The following is an 18192-nucleotide window of genomic DNA, read 5'->3' as shown; positions in this document are numbered from 1 at the left end:
TCAGACACAAGAGCTGCAGGATGTGTGATTGACATGGAGTAACACAATCTAACATGATTTGCATGGAATAACACACAATCTGTGATTGACATGGAATAACACACAATTTAATGTGTGATTCACACGGAATAACACAATCTAACACAATTCACATGGAATAACACACAAGGAAAGGTGTGATTGACATGGAATTACACACAATCTGTGAATGACATGGAATACACACAATGTAATGTGTGATTCACACGGAATAACACAATCTAACACAATTCACATGGAATAACACACAATTTAATGTGTGATTGACATAGAATAACAAACAAGCTGTGATTCACATGGAATAACACACAAGCTGTGATTGACATGGAATACACGCAATTTAATGTGTTATTATTAACATGGAATAACACACAATCCAAGGTATGATTCACATGGAATAACACACAATCCAGCATGTCATTGACATGGGATAACACACAATCCAACATGTCATTGACATGGGATAACACACAATCTAAGGTGTGATTGATATGTAATAATAATACAAAATCTAACATGATTCACATGGAATAACACACAATCCAACATGTTATTGACATGGGATAACACACAATCTAATGTCATTGACATGGGATAACACACAATCTAAGGCGTGACTGACATGGAAGTTGTTTTTAAGAGTCCTCAGGTAACCTCTTGCCTTGATCTTTGTCATTTTCCTGTGAATAATGGATCCTGCACGAAGCTCTGCCCTTGGGAGAGCCGTTGCCTGTGGCAACAGGAGATGACCCGGTGGAGGTTCAGCCCAGACCTTGGATAAACACACCCTGTTGACTGTGCTGGGGACTCTGAGTGTGAGAACATCAATACAGATGTAAATTATTTTTTTTTCTATCCAGCTCTATTTAAATATTTTTTAAATGTCATGGCCAATGCAGTGTGTGGGCTCTCTGTGCTTTCTTTCCCCATCAACTCCTCCTTCAACAAGAGAGCAGACCTTGGGAGGGGTTTCCAACAAAGCCTGCACATGCAGGCAGCCTTTCTTCCCACAGACAGGTGTGTTTCTACATGAGGAACACACAATTCTAACACTGAGCAGGTTCCTTATCACCACTCTCAGCACCAGTTAGAGACAGAACCAGAACAAGCTCCGTGAGGATGCTCTGGGATGGGAACATATCCCCAGACAGAACCAGGAGTGGGTTCTGTGCCCTGTGTGTGCAGGAAACTCTGAATACACCACACACATTACAGATACAAACCAGATCAAGCTCCGTGAGGATGCTCTGAGATGTTCTCTGTGTGCAGGACACTCTGTTTACATCACACACATTACAGATATAAACCAGACCAAGCTCAGTGAGAATGTGAATGAGTCCCCAGACAGAACCAGGAGTGGGTTCTGTGCTCTGTGTGTGCAGGAAACTCTGACTACAGCACACACATTACAGATAAATCTGGAACAAGCTCAGTGAGGATGCTCTGAGGTGTCCCCTGCACACAGGACACTCTATATCACACACATTACAGACAGGACCATACCAGGCTCAGTGAGGATGCTCTGAGACATCCCATGCACACAGGACACTGAGCACACCCCGCAGCAGCAGCGGCACCAGCAGGGGCTCACCCTTACCTTTGCCAATGGAAGTGGCAATCCCGTTCATGAGCTGTGCCAGGGACTTGGCGGGGGCGGTGGGCAGGCCCGGGGGGCCCAGGGGGTGGCTGCTCAGCAGGTCGATCTTGCCCGCCTGCTGCCGGAAGCGCTCCAGCTCCCGGGACAGCAGGTTAAACTGCTCGCTCTGCGTCCGGCATTTCTCCTCCAGCTCCCGCACCTTGGCCTGCAGGACACACAGCGGGACAGACACACTGACACCCCTGCCAGACACCTCCCTGGGGGTGACAGGACAGCACAGGGACTGGGGAGAAATCACAGCCTCCCTTGAGCTCCCACCCACACCTCAAATGGGCACTGAGGGGTTTCTTCTCTCATCACTTTCATCTCCTCTCTTTCCAAAGGGGAAACCCCTCATCGGATATCCTGGTCAAGGATTTGGGATAAACAGCCCCACAGCCCCCTCTGAGCTCCCCCCACACCCTGAACAGGCACTGAGGGGTTTCTCCTCTCATCACTCTCATCTGTAGCCCTGGTTCGTCCCTGAGGTGCTTTGGTTTTCTAAAATTCTTTTCCCAAAGAATTTTCTGTAAACAAACAAAAAAAAAAAAGTGGTTTTGTAAACTGTATCTTGTTTCCATTCCTTTCCCCAGGAGGGACTTCTCCTTGCTGTCCCTCTGCTCTGACCAATGGGAGTGAAGAGGTTTGTCTTTGTGTCACCAATCCAATTGGTCTGTGTGAAATGGGATAAAAGGGAGACACAGCCCAGAAATAAAGGAGTCATTTTCAGCCTCCTGAATCTCACAGTCTGTGTCCTTGTGGTGTAAAACAGCCTCACTCATCTCCTCTCATCCCCTCACTTTCCAAAGGGGAAACCCCTCATTGGATATCCTGGCCAAGGATTTGGGACAAACACCCCACAGTCCCCTCTGAGCTCCCCCCACACCCTGACCAGGCAGCCCCGAGGGGATTCCTCCTTCCATCACCACCTTCCAAAGGGGAAACCCCTCGTCTGATATCCTGGTAGTGCCAAAAAAAAAACCACTGCCAAGAACACCTGCAAGGAGATCCTGCAGCTCTGTGACTCCTTTGCCCATCTGAGTGCATTGCCAGCTCTGTGTGCTTGCCCAGCTTCCTCTGGCAATCAGAGCTTTGCCCATCTCCTGCTGTCGAGCTGAAACCTCCCAAATTGCTGCATTAACGTTCGTGCATTAAAAACCCAACAGGGGCCAGAAAAGCCCCAGGGGCTGCTGCAGAATCGGGGCCCAGCCTGTGGCTGAGCTGCCCTTAAAACAAAATAAAACAAAACAGGAAAACCAAAGCACACTGAGGGTTCCAGGCACCACCAGGAGAGGCTTTGGGAAGTCTGGGAGAAACACCAAAACACAAAACAGTTCTGTTTGAATTCTGAGGCCAAAACACAACAGTTCTGTTTGAATTCTGAGGCACTAGCCTTTAGAAAATGGGACCTCAAAAATAAGTTTGTGCTGTGGCCTGGGGATCTGCCTGCAGGTGCTGAATGGTGAATTGTGGTGTGAGAAGGTGAGGGGGGATGTCAGACACATCCCCTGGCTGGAGGCAGAGACAAAGGGCACGGGCAGCTCAGGGGGTTCTGCAGGTTTGACTCCAAACAGCTGAAACCCAAACCTGCACATCCCCTGCACCAGCTACATCAAGGATATATTATAATAAATAATAATGAATTAAGGATATATTAATGGAGCCTGGTCTGGTGTTTTCTGGTGAACAAACATCACCTCCCTTCATTAAAAACCCCTCTTGTGCTCAGTTGAGCAGCTGTACTAACCAAGCAAGTCTGGGGAGCAATTAAATTCGTTCAACTGAACCAAGAGTTTTGGGTTTTTTAAAGAAAAAAAAAAAAAAAAAAACATTCTCAATTGTGTAAGAAAAACTGTGCACTTTATACATCAGGAAAACAACACTACTCCATACCACCTACAAAAAGATCCCAGCTAGAGGAAAATACTTACAGTACCCAGAAGGACCCAAAAATCCAAATGTTCTGCTATACAAGGTGGTACTGTTTGTTCCTTTTCTTGCAACAAATACTTCTTTTAAGTTAGAGTGAATTTTAAAGATCTAATTTCTTTGCATTCATAGCACACAAATTAATTTCTTTCTGCACAGGAAGTCTCAGGGTATCCATCTGATTGGTTATGGAAGGAAGAACAGTGAAAATCAGACATTGTGGGAGTTTTACACAAACATGAAATGCTTGGGGTTTTTGTTTTTTCATTTTTTTCTGCTGTGCTTTTGAGCAAATGAAATGTCAGGCTTTGCCACTTGTTAATTTGCTGCAGGAAAATGGAATCCATGCACAGCTCCAAAAGGACATGAAGCAAACAAAGAGGAAAACTGGTTTGGGTTTTTTAGTCCCCACTTTCCAATGGAAAAGTAAAGGATGAGCTGTTCAAATCTCTGAGAATATTACTGACCTTTCCACAAGCAGCTATGGAAACTCTAGCACAAAATAAAAAAATAAAAGATGAAAGCATCACAATCCAGACCTTGACAAGAAGCCAAGGCTGCCTTAAAAGTATTTTTGAAAAAGTATTAATGCTATTTATGGAGTTAAAAATTATTTGCATTGCAGCAAATGCCTTCTTTGCCTTTTCTTCTGAGCATGCAGAGATTTCAAGTTCTCTTGAATCTGAGGGCAGTAGGAAGCCTGGAAGAAAAATGCCTTTACTGCTTTATTTTTAGTGGGGTTGTGAGTTAGAAGTGAGCACAAAGTATAAAGATAATTCACCATAAGAGCCATGACTGAGGCTCCAGGAGGGATCCCCTGCTCATCCCTGTTCCTGACTCCAATGTCCCTGTCTTGCTCTCAGCCAGACAGACACACCTGGCTGAGGAGAGTGTGCACATTGCCCTGGCACTGCAGGGAGGAGGTGCCCACAGGTTTAGGGCTGGGAATTGTCACCCTGTGCCTTGGTTGTGTCACTGAACCTGTGCTCAGCTCAGAACTGGGGATTGTCACCCTGTTCCTGTTCCTGCCACTGACCCTGCGCTCACAGCTCAGAACTGGGGATTATCACCCTGTTCCTGTCACTGAACCTGTGCTCACACTCAGAATTATGGATTTTGACCCTGTGCCCACAGCTCAGAACTGGGAATTGTCACCCTGTGCTCACAGGTTTAAAATTGGAAATTGTTACCCTGTTCCCTGTTCTTGCCATTGAACCTGTGCTCACAGCTCAGAATTGGGATTTTTTTCCTGTTCTCACAGCTCAGAACTGGGATTGTTCCCCTGTGCCCTGTCCCTGTGCTGAGCAGGGTAACACAGAGGTGTCCCTGTGCTGAGCAGGGGGGCACAGAGCTGTCCCTGTACTGAGCAGGGGGCACAGAGCTGTCCCAGCTGTCCCTGGAGCTGCAGCAGCAGCAGGTTTGGGGCTGAGCCATCCCTGCCCAGAGCAGATTGAGTGTCTGGCACTTGGCACTGCCAGGCTCCTCAGCAGCCCCAGCACTGCTGCTGGAATCCAGCAAGGTCCCTGACAGACAGACAGACACTGTGCACACAGGACAGACAGACACTGTGCACACAGGACAGACAGGGAGCAGGGTGAGCAGCTTTCCACGGGGACAGGTCTGAATTCAGAGCAGCAGGGAGAATGTTCTGTGTGCAGGGGTCAGTTTAACTGCTCACAGAGGGAAATATCTATGGGATATCTCCCTCCAGGTGAAAATATCCCATAGACCAGGCAAAGGAAGCAGCTGAATTCAGACAGAACCCACACAGGCAGAGTCACAGCCCTGAGGAAACCACCAAACCATTCCTACTGGGCATGCTGGTGTGGAGCTGACCTAACCAGGATCGCAGCTCCCATTAATCCATGCTGAGATGGATTTCTTGTAGGAAACCATCCTGATTGTGATGATTTGGTATCTCAGGCCAATAAATGAACAGATCAATGCAAAGCATGCTGGCATAGCAATGGTTCTAGCACACAGCCCATGCAGGGGGACAAAGGGCTCTCATGGCCAGGGGAGAGTGCAGGGCTCAGGACAGGGAAAGGAGAATTCCCTAAAATACCTGCATGCTGTCCAAGGTGTTCTGCATGAAGTGCAAAGCAATAAATCCCAGACAAGACACAGTAAACAAAGAGATGTGAAATAAACAAAGAAATCAAAAACAGTTTCGAATACTTCTTTTTTTTTTTTTTTTTTTTTTTCACATTTCAAAGCAGAGTCTGTCAGAACAGTTCCACGTGTAAAAACATGCAGCAAACACAAACCAGGCCACAGAACCCAGCCCTGCTGCTGGGCTGGAGCTGCAAAAGGCACGGTCAGTACAAGGCTAAATAAATAAATGTGCTCGTGGCAGTAAAAAGCAAAAGCTTTGGAAATCTTGTTGGGGTTATGCAAATCAGAGGCTGCAGACAAATCAGCTAAATAAGAATTGTGCTCAGCTTGAGGGGGTAAAGAGTCTCTTTTCTGTCTTGTTTCTGTTTTCCTGCTTTTCACCAGGCATTAAATAACAACTTCAGCTTAGAGTCTGGAGGCTAAAACAAACTTAATATATACGACCATAATGAAAGCCTGTGCAAAACACATTCTGTGGGAATATTAACTTTTATAGATAATAATAAATTATTTTTAAAATTTTAAATTAAATTAAAATAATTTCATTTAATTCAACTTAATTTAATTTAAATAATTGTATTTATTTATTTATTTAGAGTTGATCAATGCACCAGAAAAAAAACCAAAACCCTTTCACCAAGGCAGGGCCAGCAAGTACACACAGAAATACTGTGGGGAGGTAAAAGGACTGGAAATGACCTTTAGATAAAAGCAGATTTCTAAATGAAATATTGACAGTGCACCTGCTATTATCAACCCAGATTTTTTGCACCTTCTTTAGGAAATGCACATTAACACTTCAAACCATTTAATGCCTTTTCCTCAGGCAGGAAAATGAAGTGATCTCTTTCCAGCACACCCTCTGAAGGTTTTTTGAAGTCTCTCAATTCTTTCATCAGGTTCACAATTTCTGCTTCTTTAACATGTTGCTTTATGTTTATTAGGCAGTGTTTAATTAGGAACCCTTGGTAACTGATGGGAATTTGCTGCTGTATTTCCAGCCTAATAAATCAAAATCCTCATCGTTAATCACTCCCTTTAACAGCATTTTACAACATTTTACAAAATAAATGGCACCAAAAGAGAAACATACATCACTTCCAACAGCTCAGCTTAATGCACTCCTGACTGAACTATAAATCTTAAAGGATGCAATTAGAACAGAAGAGAATAAATAAATAAATAAATAAATAAACAACCCAACCCCTATTTGCCTACACATTCCCTGAAATGAATAACATTTATATGAAAAATATTTTCTATTCCATACACATTCCCTGAAATGTTCAGAGTGGTGAGGCTGTAAATCCTCCTGCCCAGGAGGGACCTGAAGGAGCCCGGGGAGCCCAGAGGATCTTACCTCTAACAACTGAACTGCTCCTTCATGTTCCTTCTTAGCTTCAACCTGAGCCTTGGGTTTGTGCAAAAGGAAAAAAAAAAAAGAGGGAAAAGGGGGAAGAGGGAGAATGAATTAGTCACTGCACACACACAATATGCTCTGAGCACATAAAGCAGCACATTTATCCTCCAAGCAGAGCCAGCTCCCATCCAGCAGGGGAGGCTGTGCCAGCTCTGCTCTCCACACCCAGCCTCAGAAATAATAATTTAAAAAATGTTTATTTTGGGAGCCTGGATCTCAGCGAGGCTCCAGAGCAGCTCTGGACCAGCACAGGCTCAGCACCATCAGCTGGGGGATCTCTGGAATATCTAAATTCACACTGAAATGGAGTTTGTTGCTGTGCATTGCTGGGTCCTGGTGCTGACCCCTCCCAGAGCAGCTGGGAAAAGGCAACACAAAAACTGAGCTCGTTCTTTCAGTGGAGCAGCAGGATTTATCACCCCAGTGAACAGTGGGGTTTATCAGCAAAGGGATAAAAACAAACTCACAAAACAAGGGAACCACAAGCCAGGCTGTTTGGGAAGAGGAGCAACATTTCAGGTCAAATCAGCCAATTCAAAGACAAAAAGAGGGAATAAATAAGGGCAGAAAAGTGTATTTGATGTGAGTCAGAAATTCAGTTATCAAATTTGGGCTGGGAAAAGCCTAAACCTTGACACCAAGTGAACAGCACTCAGGAACTTGGGGTTGTCCTCATTTTATTTCCATTTAAGTTTTTGCTGTGTCGTTTATTGAGGCTGGCCCAGGGTAAGTACAAGTTCTGTTCCCCAGGTGCCACCCTGCACATTCCTCCAGAGAAAAGCCATAAACCTGCCCTGATGGTGGGGACAGCCCCCCACAGCCTGGCTGAGTGTGTCCCACACCCCAGCAGGGACGTGGATCCAGCCCTGCTGAACTGCACTGCCCTCAGGGCTGCCCCAGCCCTTCTTGGGAGCCGGGTCAGGACACAGAGGCACCCCAAAAAACCAGGGACCCAAAACAGGGACCCAAACCAGGGACCCAAAACAGGGACCCAAACCAGGGACCCAAACCAGGGACCCAAAACAGGGACCCAAACCAGGGACCCAAAACCAGAGACCTAAATCCAGGGACCCAAATCCACAAACGAAAAACAGGAACCCAAACCCACAGACACAAACCCACAAAGCAAACCCACAGACCCAAAACCAGGAACCCAAAACCACAGACCAAATCCAGCGACCGAAAACCACAAACCCAAAACCACAAACCAAAATCACAAACCCAAACCCGCAGACCCAAACCCACAGACCAAACCCACAGACCAAAACCCACAGACCAAAACCCTGGACTAAAACCAGGGACCCAAAATCACAGACCAAACCCCCAGCTCCAAACCCCCAGACCCAAACCCCCAAACCCCCAGCCCCAACCCCCAGCCCCAGTCCCCCCGTGCCCTGCAGGGTCCCAGATCCCTGACCCTACACCCCATCGCTGTACCCTGTGATAACTGTGGCTGCACACGGGGGATGAGGATTTGCCTCCAGCAGGGTGAGAGCAGCTGGGAGCCAGCCCTGAGCCTGAGCCATCCATCACCAGGGGTTTAATAAACCCCCCGAGCCCGAGCTGGGGATGGATGATGACAGGACCTGCATCAATGGTATCTCTGCTCACCATCAGACTGTCTGTGTTCAGGTTTTCTTAAAGAGAAACACCAGCTGAGTCCCCACCAGCACAGCCCTGGTGGGCAGCACTGTGCTCCTCCTTCTAGGCTGGAAATCTGATCAGTCTGTACATGCATTAAAGAGAGAATGAACTTTTATTTCTGTCCAGAATGGGGCATGGGGCTGTGGCAGGGGCTGGCTCTGCTCTCGAAGGCACATTTTGGTGGTTCCAAGGTGTGCTGTGAAATCCCATCCTGCTACTGCCCAGGCTTTCTATTTCCCTTTGGGAAAACTTCAAGTAAAGATGATGCCAATAAAAAAATAAAAAAAAATAAAAAATAAAAAAAAATAAAAAGTTAAAAATTAAAAAAAAAAGGAAAAGGAAAAGGAAAAGGAAAAGGAAAAAAATAATTTAACACACAAGTGCTGGGTCCATTGGGAGGCAGCTCTAGGTGAAATGTGGGCCAGCAGCTCCTGTTTAAAGCTGGCACTGATGTTTTACAGTCCCTAAGATAACAGATTTATTTAAAATCAATCTGTTAAAATAAAATAATCTGTTAAAATTAAATAAAATTTATCTGCTGAGCACTGGGTGAAATACCAAACCTGGGCTGTGCCTGCCTGTCCAGCTCAGCACAGGGACTGCAGAGAGGAGGACACAGAATTTCTCTCCTGCTGCAAGCCCAAAGGAGGATTTATTAGAAGAATGTAACAAAAATTAGCAAGAGATGCTGTATCTTCCCTTGATTTCTCCCCTCTGCCAGGAAATTTAAGGGCAGAATTTATGAGGCAGTTCTAATAATACCAGCTGAATATAACTAGAAATGGCATTTCACAGCGTGCCTGAGTACACTTATTGAGAAAGACTAAAAGAAAATTAACTGGAAGATTTCATTTGGTCAACTGCAGCTTTCTATTTCAAGGGACTCTATTAGATACATCCTTTATTCTGCTGAGAAGGTCCCTCCGTGCCAATTCCCCACCAAATGATCATTAGCACCATTATTTCTGTGTTTTAATCTAGTCCAGCAACTGGAGAAACCAACATTAGCACTGAGACAATCGCAGCCTTAAGTGACTTTGGCAAGGCTGAGACTCAACATCACGGGGTTTGTGTTGTAATGAATACTGAGAAATTGCAGTGTGAAAAAAAAATAATCTTAAAGTGATTTGTGAATTGGAGAATGACCTTGGGAATGAGTTGTTTTAGCAACTGCTCAGTTTCTTGGTGGGCTGGTGCTGGCTGGACACCAAACCCTCCTTACACTGATGTGACACATCCCTGAGAGGGAACATCAGCTGGGATGGGTCAGGACCTTGACAAGACTTTCTTTTATCTCATTTACTGGAGAAAAGTGGCAAGAATTGCACGTCTGGAGGAGGAGGCCAAGGAAATCCTGATTTCAGTGTCACTGGGAATGGTAACAGCACTCTGGAAATGGCAGAGGGCTCCTGTTCTGATGGTCAGGAAATTCAGGCAGGATTCCCTCGTGACATTTAGGAAATGCACAGGATTACCCAGCCAAATGTGGAGGACACCAAAGGGAATCCTGGTGCCACTCTGATCCCACTGAGAAACAGGAAATCCCACACACAGGGCTCAGGCTGTGAACACGGATAAACCCCTCAGCACAGCCAGCACCCTCCTGTGACAGGGCAGGGCAGAGCCACGGCCCCAGCCAGGGCAGGGACCAGCCTGGGATCCTGAGCACCAGGAGAGCCATCCCTCAGTGTGTCCCCTGCCCCTGCAGCTCGTGGGGCCACCTGTCTGTCCCTGTCCCCTCGTGTCTCCTGCAGGAGCTCCATGTCCTGCAGCAGCTCCATCTCCTGCCTGTCCTCTCCGGTCCTGTCCTGTCCTGTCCTGTCCTGTCCTGTCCTGTCCCTGTCCCATCCCTGTCCCTGTCCCTGTCCTGTCCCATCCCTGTTCCTGTGCCAGGTACCCTCTGCAGCAGCTCCATCTCCTGTCCCTGTCCCTGTGTCTATCCCATCCCTGTCCCACCCCTGTCGCAGTCCCGCTCCCAGGTACCTTCTGCAGCAGCTCCATCTCCCGCCTAATCCATCCCTGTCCCTGTCCCATCCCTGTCCCTGTGCCTATCCCATCTCATCCCTGCCCCATCACTGTCCCTGTCCCATCCATGTCCCAGTCCCAGGTACCTTCTGCAGCAGCTCGATCTCCTGCCTGCCCCATCCCTGCCCTGTCCCATCCCAGTCCCTGTCCCAATCCCTGTCCCATCCCTGTCCCGTCCCTGTCCCATCCCTGACCCTGTCCCTGTCCCATCCATGTCCCATCCCCAGGTACCTTCTGCAGCAGCTCGATCTCCTGCTGTTTGGCGTTGAGGACAGCCAAGGCTTGCTCATGCTCCAGCTCCAGCTGTTGCCGCCGTTCCGCAGCCTCTCGCATGTGCTGGGACAGGGGACAGGGGGAGAAGGGATGGGTTCTGGGCTCTGCCAGGACAGGGATGGGGGTTTTTGTTCTGTCAGGGAGCTGTGGGCAGGGCAGGAATGGGGATCTTGGCTCTACCAGGGCAGGGATGGTTCTGTGACCTGTCTGGGAGCTCTGGGGTCCCTGCCAGGGCAGGGATGAAATGAGACTTTTTTTTTTTCTCTGATAATTTAAACCATGAGGAAGGCTGGTTGGTAAAATGGGTGGTGTTCGTTCAGGTGAGATGGGAATCTGAGCCGTTCTTCTTGGTCCTTATAAAACCCTGAGAGCAGCCATTCCCCATGGAACTCTGTACAGTGTGCAATGCAGAAATGTCTACAGGCAAACAGCAAATCCTCCCACAACTCCCACAAAACAAGCCACAGCTGAGGGTGAAAACTCACAACGTGAGAAATCCTTTTGCTGTTGTTGTTTATAATCAAACAAAAAATATGAATAAATCCCAGGCAGAGGCCAAAAGGAGAAATTTTTGCTTCTTTTGCAAACATACCCAGGCTGAGCTGTCAGCCTCCCTGGCTGCCCCTCTGGGCTCTGGGTAATGTGCAGCAGGCAATAACAGCTCTTTACAGCTTAGAAATATGCCTGATAAAACCCTCTCTTGCAGACAATAAGAGATATTTTGGGCTGCTCTTGTCGATTTTTTTGTTTTCCCAAGTGCTGATTTCTAATGGGTTTGTGTGCAATAACTCGGTGCTGCAGATAAGGCTCTGTGCCTCTGCTCTCAGACTGTGCTGGGAATAGGATGTCATTTGGAAAATAAAAATCTTTAATACCAGGCTCACCAGGGAGGAGATCAGAATCTAGAAAGAGATCTTTCTTTACTCCCATTTATTAAGAGGGTGTTTGAAAGTTACAGGGATGCTGGGGGAGTAATATCCACCTGTAATGAAAAAGATTTCTATCTGCAGAAGGTGTCTGGACCCTGAGCAGCCTCCCAGGAACCGTGTGATCCTCCCAGGAGCCCTGCCCACCCTGCTCTGAGCCATTGGCATCAGACACACTTTGGGAGTTCTGTCAGCACTGACTTGTGAGGGGTTTATGCCTTTTGTCCCACCCTACCTGTGCCTGTCCTGTTCTGTCTCCTTTTCTGGAGACACCAGGCAGAGATCAGCACAAAGCTGCTTTTTGGGGGTCAGCATTAGCACAACAATCACAGCAGCACATCCCAGACAGGGCACTGAGGGAATTGCCAGGGTGATGTTTGCCAGGATTTAGTTTTCCAGCACAAAGCTCCATCCCCAAACCATGAGTGTCCCTGCAGGATGGGACAAGTCCTGTCACTGTCACCCCAAACCAGGAGTGTCCCTGCAGGATGGGACAGGTCCTGTCACTGTCACCCCAAACCAGGAGTGTCCCTGCAGGATGGGACAGGTCCTGTCACTGTCACCCCAAACCAGGAGTGTCCCTGCAGGATGCGACAGGTCCTGTCCCCTGTACACCCCACAGTAAAATCTCTGGGCAGTTTGTTGATGTTCCTGTCCTCTCTCTCTCATTTTCACTGCAGTACCTGCACAGTGCAATGTGCATTGCTGATGGAGTCACAGGTAAAGGTCTCTGGCTGTCTCTGGGCTGTGTGAGACCCCTGTCAGCCCCTGCTGTTCCCACCCCACACCTTTGATCAGACCTGAGAGGGGCACTCAGGTGTGCAATGCACTCCCTGGGGGGGCACCAGGAACGATGGAGGAGCAATGGGAGGGCTGGACTGGCAGAATTCTGGTGGAATTCAGGGTTTATACTCACCTTTAGGACCTGCTCTAAGTTCTCCAGCTTGGCTTGGAGCTGGTGTTTCCCCCTTGCAGCCAAATCTCGTTCTTTGGTCACTCTGAGGAGGGTTTCCCGAAGGTGCTCATAGTCTGGTTTTACCTGGGAGAGGGAAAACGGGGTTATTGCCCAAACTGCAATGGAGGGAGGCAAAAATTATTAATACACAAATATTTCTGCATGTTGGAAATGGAGAAGGGAAAAGGTTCAGAGGAAATAGGAAAAAAAAACTCCAAAGGGAATGATCATTAGGAAACTCTGTGTGTCTCACACATTTTCTCTCAGCAGGGACCAGAGTCTGGCACCAAACTGGAGTCATGCATAAGTCATGTCAATTCAAACAAACACATTTTATCCTGCACAAAGTGAATGACAATCAAAACATCTCTAAACTCCCTAGGTCTCAGGGGCCTCAGAGATGGGTGTGCTGTGTGAAGAGGCAGAGATCTAACACACAAACATATATATATATATATATATATTGTTTTGGGGGGGTTTTTGGTGTGGTTTTTTTGTTTGTTTGTTTATTTGTTTGTTTGGGGTATTTTTGTTTGTTTTTAATGCAAGAGCAAAGGGCACGAAGCAATCCTGGGCACTCTCTGCTGGCCATTTCCCAGTGCAATGTTCCCAGAGCTGATTCAGCCCTTTCTCTTTCCCTGCCGGGTCTGTTCCCTCCCAAACGCTGCCATGGCCCAGAGAAGGGAAATGCTGCAGGCAGCCCCTGCACTCAGCCCTGCACAGGGGCCTTTGGAGTGCACTGGACCAGAAAAAAAGGGAGGAAAAGGGAACAAATCATGTTTTCCACAAGAACTGATGCAATTATTGTCAACTGCAGGATTTTTATTTTTTTTTTCCTGTGCACAGATTTTTCTTTTCCTTTTCTCTCAGTTCTTTATAATGAAGGAAAGTTATTAAACAATGGATTTTCAGAATCTATTAACTCCTGCATCCTTCACATTGCTTTGATCAGTCAGTGTGGATTGTTGAGGAATAATGGGGTGGGAAAAGGGAGCAGTGAGGGACCAGGATCAGTGCGAAAACCCTGTTCCTGCCTGGGATTCTCAGCTCATTTCCTCATTTCCTCAGCATTAATCAACTGCAATATTTTGAACAAGTCACAAAGAAAGGTGATTTTTGTCAGACTTTGGATTTCCCTGTCTCCAAAACAATTCACACCAACTGCACAACTCTGGAGAGAAGTTTTATAAAAACTCGCCAGTTGCCATATCCTGGATATTTTTGGGAGCAGAAGGAGCAGGGCTCCCCCCTGCTCTGAGCTTCCCCTGCAGGCAGGGAACAAACAGCTCTGGTGGAATTTTGGGGGGAGATGGGTCAGGGACAGGCAGAGGTGCAGAGACTTGCAAGGTGTTGTGCAAGTGCAGAACAGAAAGAGCATAAAGAGGTCCTTGATACAAACACAAAGCAATAAATAAATATTGCATAATTATTATAAATAATTATTATAAATAATTATTATAAATAATATAATATAAATAATATAATATAAATAATATATATAAATAATAATATAAATAATATTGCATAATTATTATAAATAATTATTATAAATAATATAATATAAATAATATAATATAAATAATATATATAAATAATATATATAAATAATAATATAAATAATATTGCATAATTATTATAAATAAATAAATAAAATAATTATAGATAGTTATTATATATAATTATAAATAATTATTATATGTAATTATTATAAATAATTATAAATAAATAATTATTGCATAATAAATAAACAAAGCAATAAATAGATATTATGCCCCATCCCTGGAAGTGTTCCAGGACAGGTTGGATGGGACTTTGGGCAACCTGGTCTAGTAGAAGGAAGACACCAGTGACTCTGATCATTTCTCTGCTCCCTCTTCTGCCAGATCAGCTTCTGAACGAGGTTTTGATTTTGAGGACTGGAAAGAACAGAACCAAATCTACCCAACTCCTGCTGATAATTCCTGTTGTTACTCCCAGAAGCACCAACACCTTTTCCTGTTTCTGCAGGACACTGTCCCAGGACCCTCCTGTGAGGATGGGATGACAGGGAGTGTCACATTTCTGTAACCCAGATGGCACCACAGAGCTTGATGAGACTCTCATCTCCTTCTGCTTTCCCAGACAACATTTGCTCTGAAATGTGACTTCGATGCTCCCCCCAAGCAGCTGCTGGAGAACATATGGGAGATACATGGACCTGGATTGCTCAGGGAGCATCAAAACATCAACGTTCCCAGTGGCAAAAACTGCTGACCTAAATAGAGCCTCAGAAACAGCTCTGATTTCATGACAGGAACAGGGAACATTTTGATCTGTGATGCTTCTCTGTCCAACTCATCAAACCGATTTATTTCGCATCCTGTATCTTCACACTCACTCACTGTGCACTGCTGTGAGTCAGCCTGAGGGGCTGGGAGGGGCCCTGGGCTTCCTGAGCATTCCAGAGAGAGCAGCTCCTGAAACCATCCCAGGAACTCCTGAAACCATCCCAGGAACTCCTGAAAACCATCCCAAAAACCAGCAGTTCCTGAAATCATTCCAAACAGCTCCTGAAACCTTCCCCAGAATCTCCTGAAAACCATCCCCAGCAGCTCCTGAAAACCATCACCAACAGCTCCTAAAAACCATTCCAGGAACTCCTGAAAATTGTCCCCAGCAGCTCCTGAAAATCATCCCCAGAATCTCCTGAAAATCATCCCTGGAATCTCCTGAAAACCATCTCCAGCTCCTAAAACCATCTCCAGGAACTCCTGAAAGCCAGGAAACAGTTCTGCTGTGGAAATCCATCCTGAACGTGCAATCCCTCTTACATTTCCCCACATTACACTAAAACTTTTACATTAAATCACCACTTCGTTTGCACCCAGATGAAAACCAGCCAGGGCCACACCCTCCTGAGGACACAGAGCCCTCACACACCTGGACATGATTCTGTTCCCCCAGCAGGGTCAGGCACAATCCAGGTGTGTTTGGTGGCTCAGAGTGACCAGCCTGGTACCCTCTCCCTCCCAGAGCCCCATTTCAGCAGCACAGGGTGCAGAAATGAGCAGAGCCTCAGAGCCTTTGGCAGAATCCACACAGGCTCCTCCAGCCCCACTGGGTGATGTTGGCCTGTTTTCCAGGCCAGTTCTCAAGGGTGAAAAGGAATAAATTAATTTAGGCAGGTTTTCCCTTCGGGGCTGAGCCCCCTCTCTGTCAGAATCCTGCTCCAACCTCCACATCCAAAGCTGGGGAGTTTCACACGTTCTGAACAATAAAATGCCACCTAAACTGCACAATCCACCCTCAGCCTCTGCGTGTGGGGTAAAAATCCTCAGAAAATCTCATAGGCAAGAGGAAAACAAAAGGTTTGTTGGCATTCAGGGTGCGCAGCCAGGCTCAGAGATTGTTAAATCTGTTAAAAGTGAGACATCACTCTTACAATGAGCTCCTGGCTGTGCTGAGGCTGCTCTTTGAGCTCAGCAGTGCAGACACCCAGAATCTCTGCTCTGTGCCTTTCACAGCATTTAACAGAGGAGGAGAAACAAGTCCCCTCAGGAGGATGAATTCTGACACTCCAACGGTAACAGTGAATTTCATTTCTAACTTAGTGGCCAAGGTGACAAATGCTGACCTCTGTATTCCAAACTGGTTTTAGGAGACTTTTCCAACGCACCTCAGGACAAACATGACCTGTCATAAAGCACTGCCAGCCACGCTGGGAGTCAGAGAACTCACATTTGTGGTGTCACCAGAGTCCTGAGCCTTCATTGGTGCCCATTATTGAATATAAACCTGCCCCAGTGGGACTTTATGTGCCTCGTGAGGGAGAGAGCAAAGGTAATGTGTAAACAACAATAGAGAGAAGAGAAACCCATTAGGGAGGGGAGAAATCTGCGGCCAGATGGGGAATAAAGTGAAGTGATGCTGTGACACACTTGGCTGCCTCCTCTCATCAGGTATTACAATAACTCTGCCTTTTCACACAAAACCAATCCCAGCTCGTCAGCAACGGGAAACATCAGCTGGACTCCTGTCAGAGGGACAGGAATCTTCCAGAGAAAAAAGAGAATTCTTCAATTGAATCTCACCAAAACCATCACAAAAAGTCTTTTCCCAAAGCCCGATGCCAATTTACCATTTTACAATTTACCATTTACAATTTTGCTGAGAAAACACACCTCAGGGGCAGGATGGACCTCCCTGAAGTGCAGGAATGTTCCCCTGCAAACCCCACCTGTCCCTGAGGCCTTTTGTGCTGATTTATTTCCAGTCTGGTGTTTTTCATGCAGCCACTGAGCAGCAGAGTCCAATGACTGTCACACCCCTGTCCCCTCCTGCAACAGTGACCCTGGGGACAGCAGTGACATTGGGGACAGCAGTGACCCTGGGGACAGCAGCAGTGACATAGGGACAGCAGTGACCCTGGGGACAGCAGTGACCCTGGGGACAGCAGCAGTGACATTGGGGACAGCAGCAGTGACCCTGGGGACAGCAGTGACCCTGGGGACAGCAGTGGCCCTGGGGACAGCAGTGACCCTGGGGACAGCAGCAGTGACCCTGGGGACAGCAGTGGCCCTGGGGACAGCAGTGACCCTGGGGACAGGAGCAGTGACCCTGGGGACAGCAGTGACCCTGGGGACAGCAGCAGTGACATGGGGACAGCAGTGACATGGGGACAGCTCAGGGCTGTGCTCTTACCTGGCCGTGCTGCAGGGCTGGGGGGCACACAGTGACATCCTGCAGGCTCCTGTCCTGCTCTGCATCCTTCAGTTCATCCTCCTGGAACACAAACACACACCAGGGTCATGGGGTGACCATAAACACAGAGTGACCACAAACACGGGGTGACCACCAACACAGGGTGACCAGCAACACAGGGTGACCACAGGGGTGACCACCAACACAGGGGTCACAGCCCCTCATCTCCATGCCAGCACACCCCATTAGGGGCTCAGGGAAGTCATGGCTGTTCACTATTTGGTATTAATAAGCCATTAGGGGCAATGGGAGGTGCAGCAGCTCCAGGTTAATTTGCAGTCACATAAACCCCCCTGTTTGCAGTGGATGATCTGATCAGAGATGTGCAAGCAGAGGGAGATGACCTGGCTCCACAGGCCTGCTGCCTGCAAAAATAATAATAATAAAAACCTCCCTGGGGAGGGAACAAAGAGCTCAGACTTGGCTGCCTCTCCCCACTCAGAGCTGGGAGCAGAGAGAGACTCAACTCCCAGAAAATAAAGCAATTTAA

The 18192-nt window shown here is 47.1% G+C and overlaps 1 protein-coding gene across 3 annotated transcripts in view; it reads right to left on the bottom strand.

Annotated features, from left to right (window-relative positions):
- Positions 1-17717, bottom strand: part of RIMBP2 (RIMS binding protein 2) — a 269166-nt gene extending 251449 nt beyond the window's left edge. For 2 of the 3 annotated variants that reach the window (XM_083873971.1, XM_083873972.1), the window contains exons 1-5: positions 17643-17717; positions 12924-13046; positions 11040-11144; positions 7080-7130; positions 1637-1841 (exon numbers count right to left, since the gene is read on the bottom strand). In XM_083873971.1, the coding sequence (XP_083730097.1) occupies positions 1637-1841; positions 7080-7130; positions 11040-11141 (358 nt within the window). In that variant the 5' untranslated portion in view covers positions 11142-11144; positions 12924-13046; positions 17643-17717. Of the gene's footprint in view, positions 1-1636; positions 1842-7079; positions 7131-11039; positions 11145-12923; positions 13047-17642 lie in introns of those variants that run through there. The other variant, XR_014591298.1, reaches the window with a different exon arrangement.
- Positions 17718-18192: the final 475 nt, after the last annotated feature.

The sequence above is a fragment of the Zosterops lateralis genome (assembly GCF_965231275.1).
Source record: "Zosterops lateralis genome assembly, chromosome: 17".
Taxonomy (NCBI): domain Eukaryota; kingdom Metazoa; phylum Chordata; class Aves; order Passeriformes; family Zosteropidae; genus Zosterops; species Zosterops lateralis.
The sequence above is the reverse complement of the archived record's forward strand: the minus strand, read 5'-3'. Positions and strand labels throughout refer to the sequence as shown.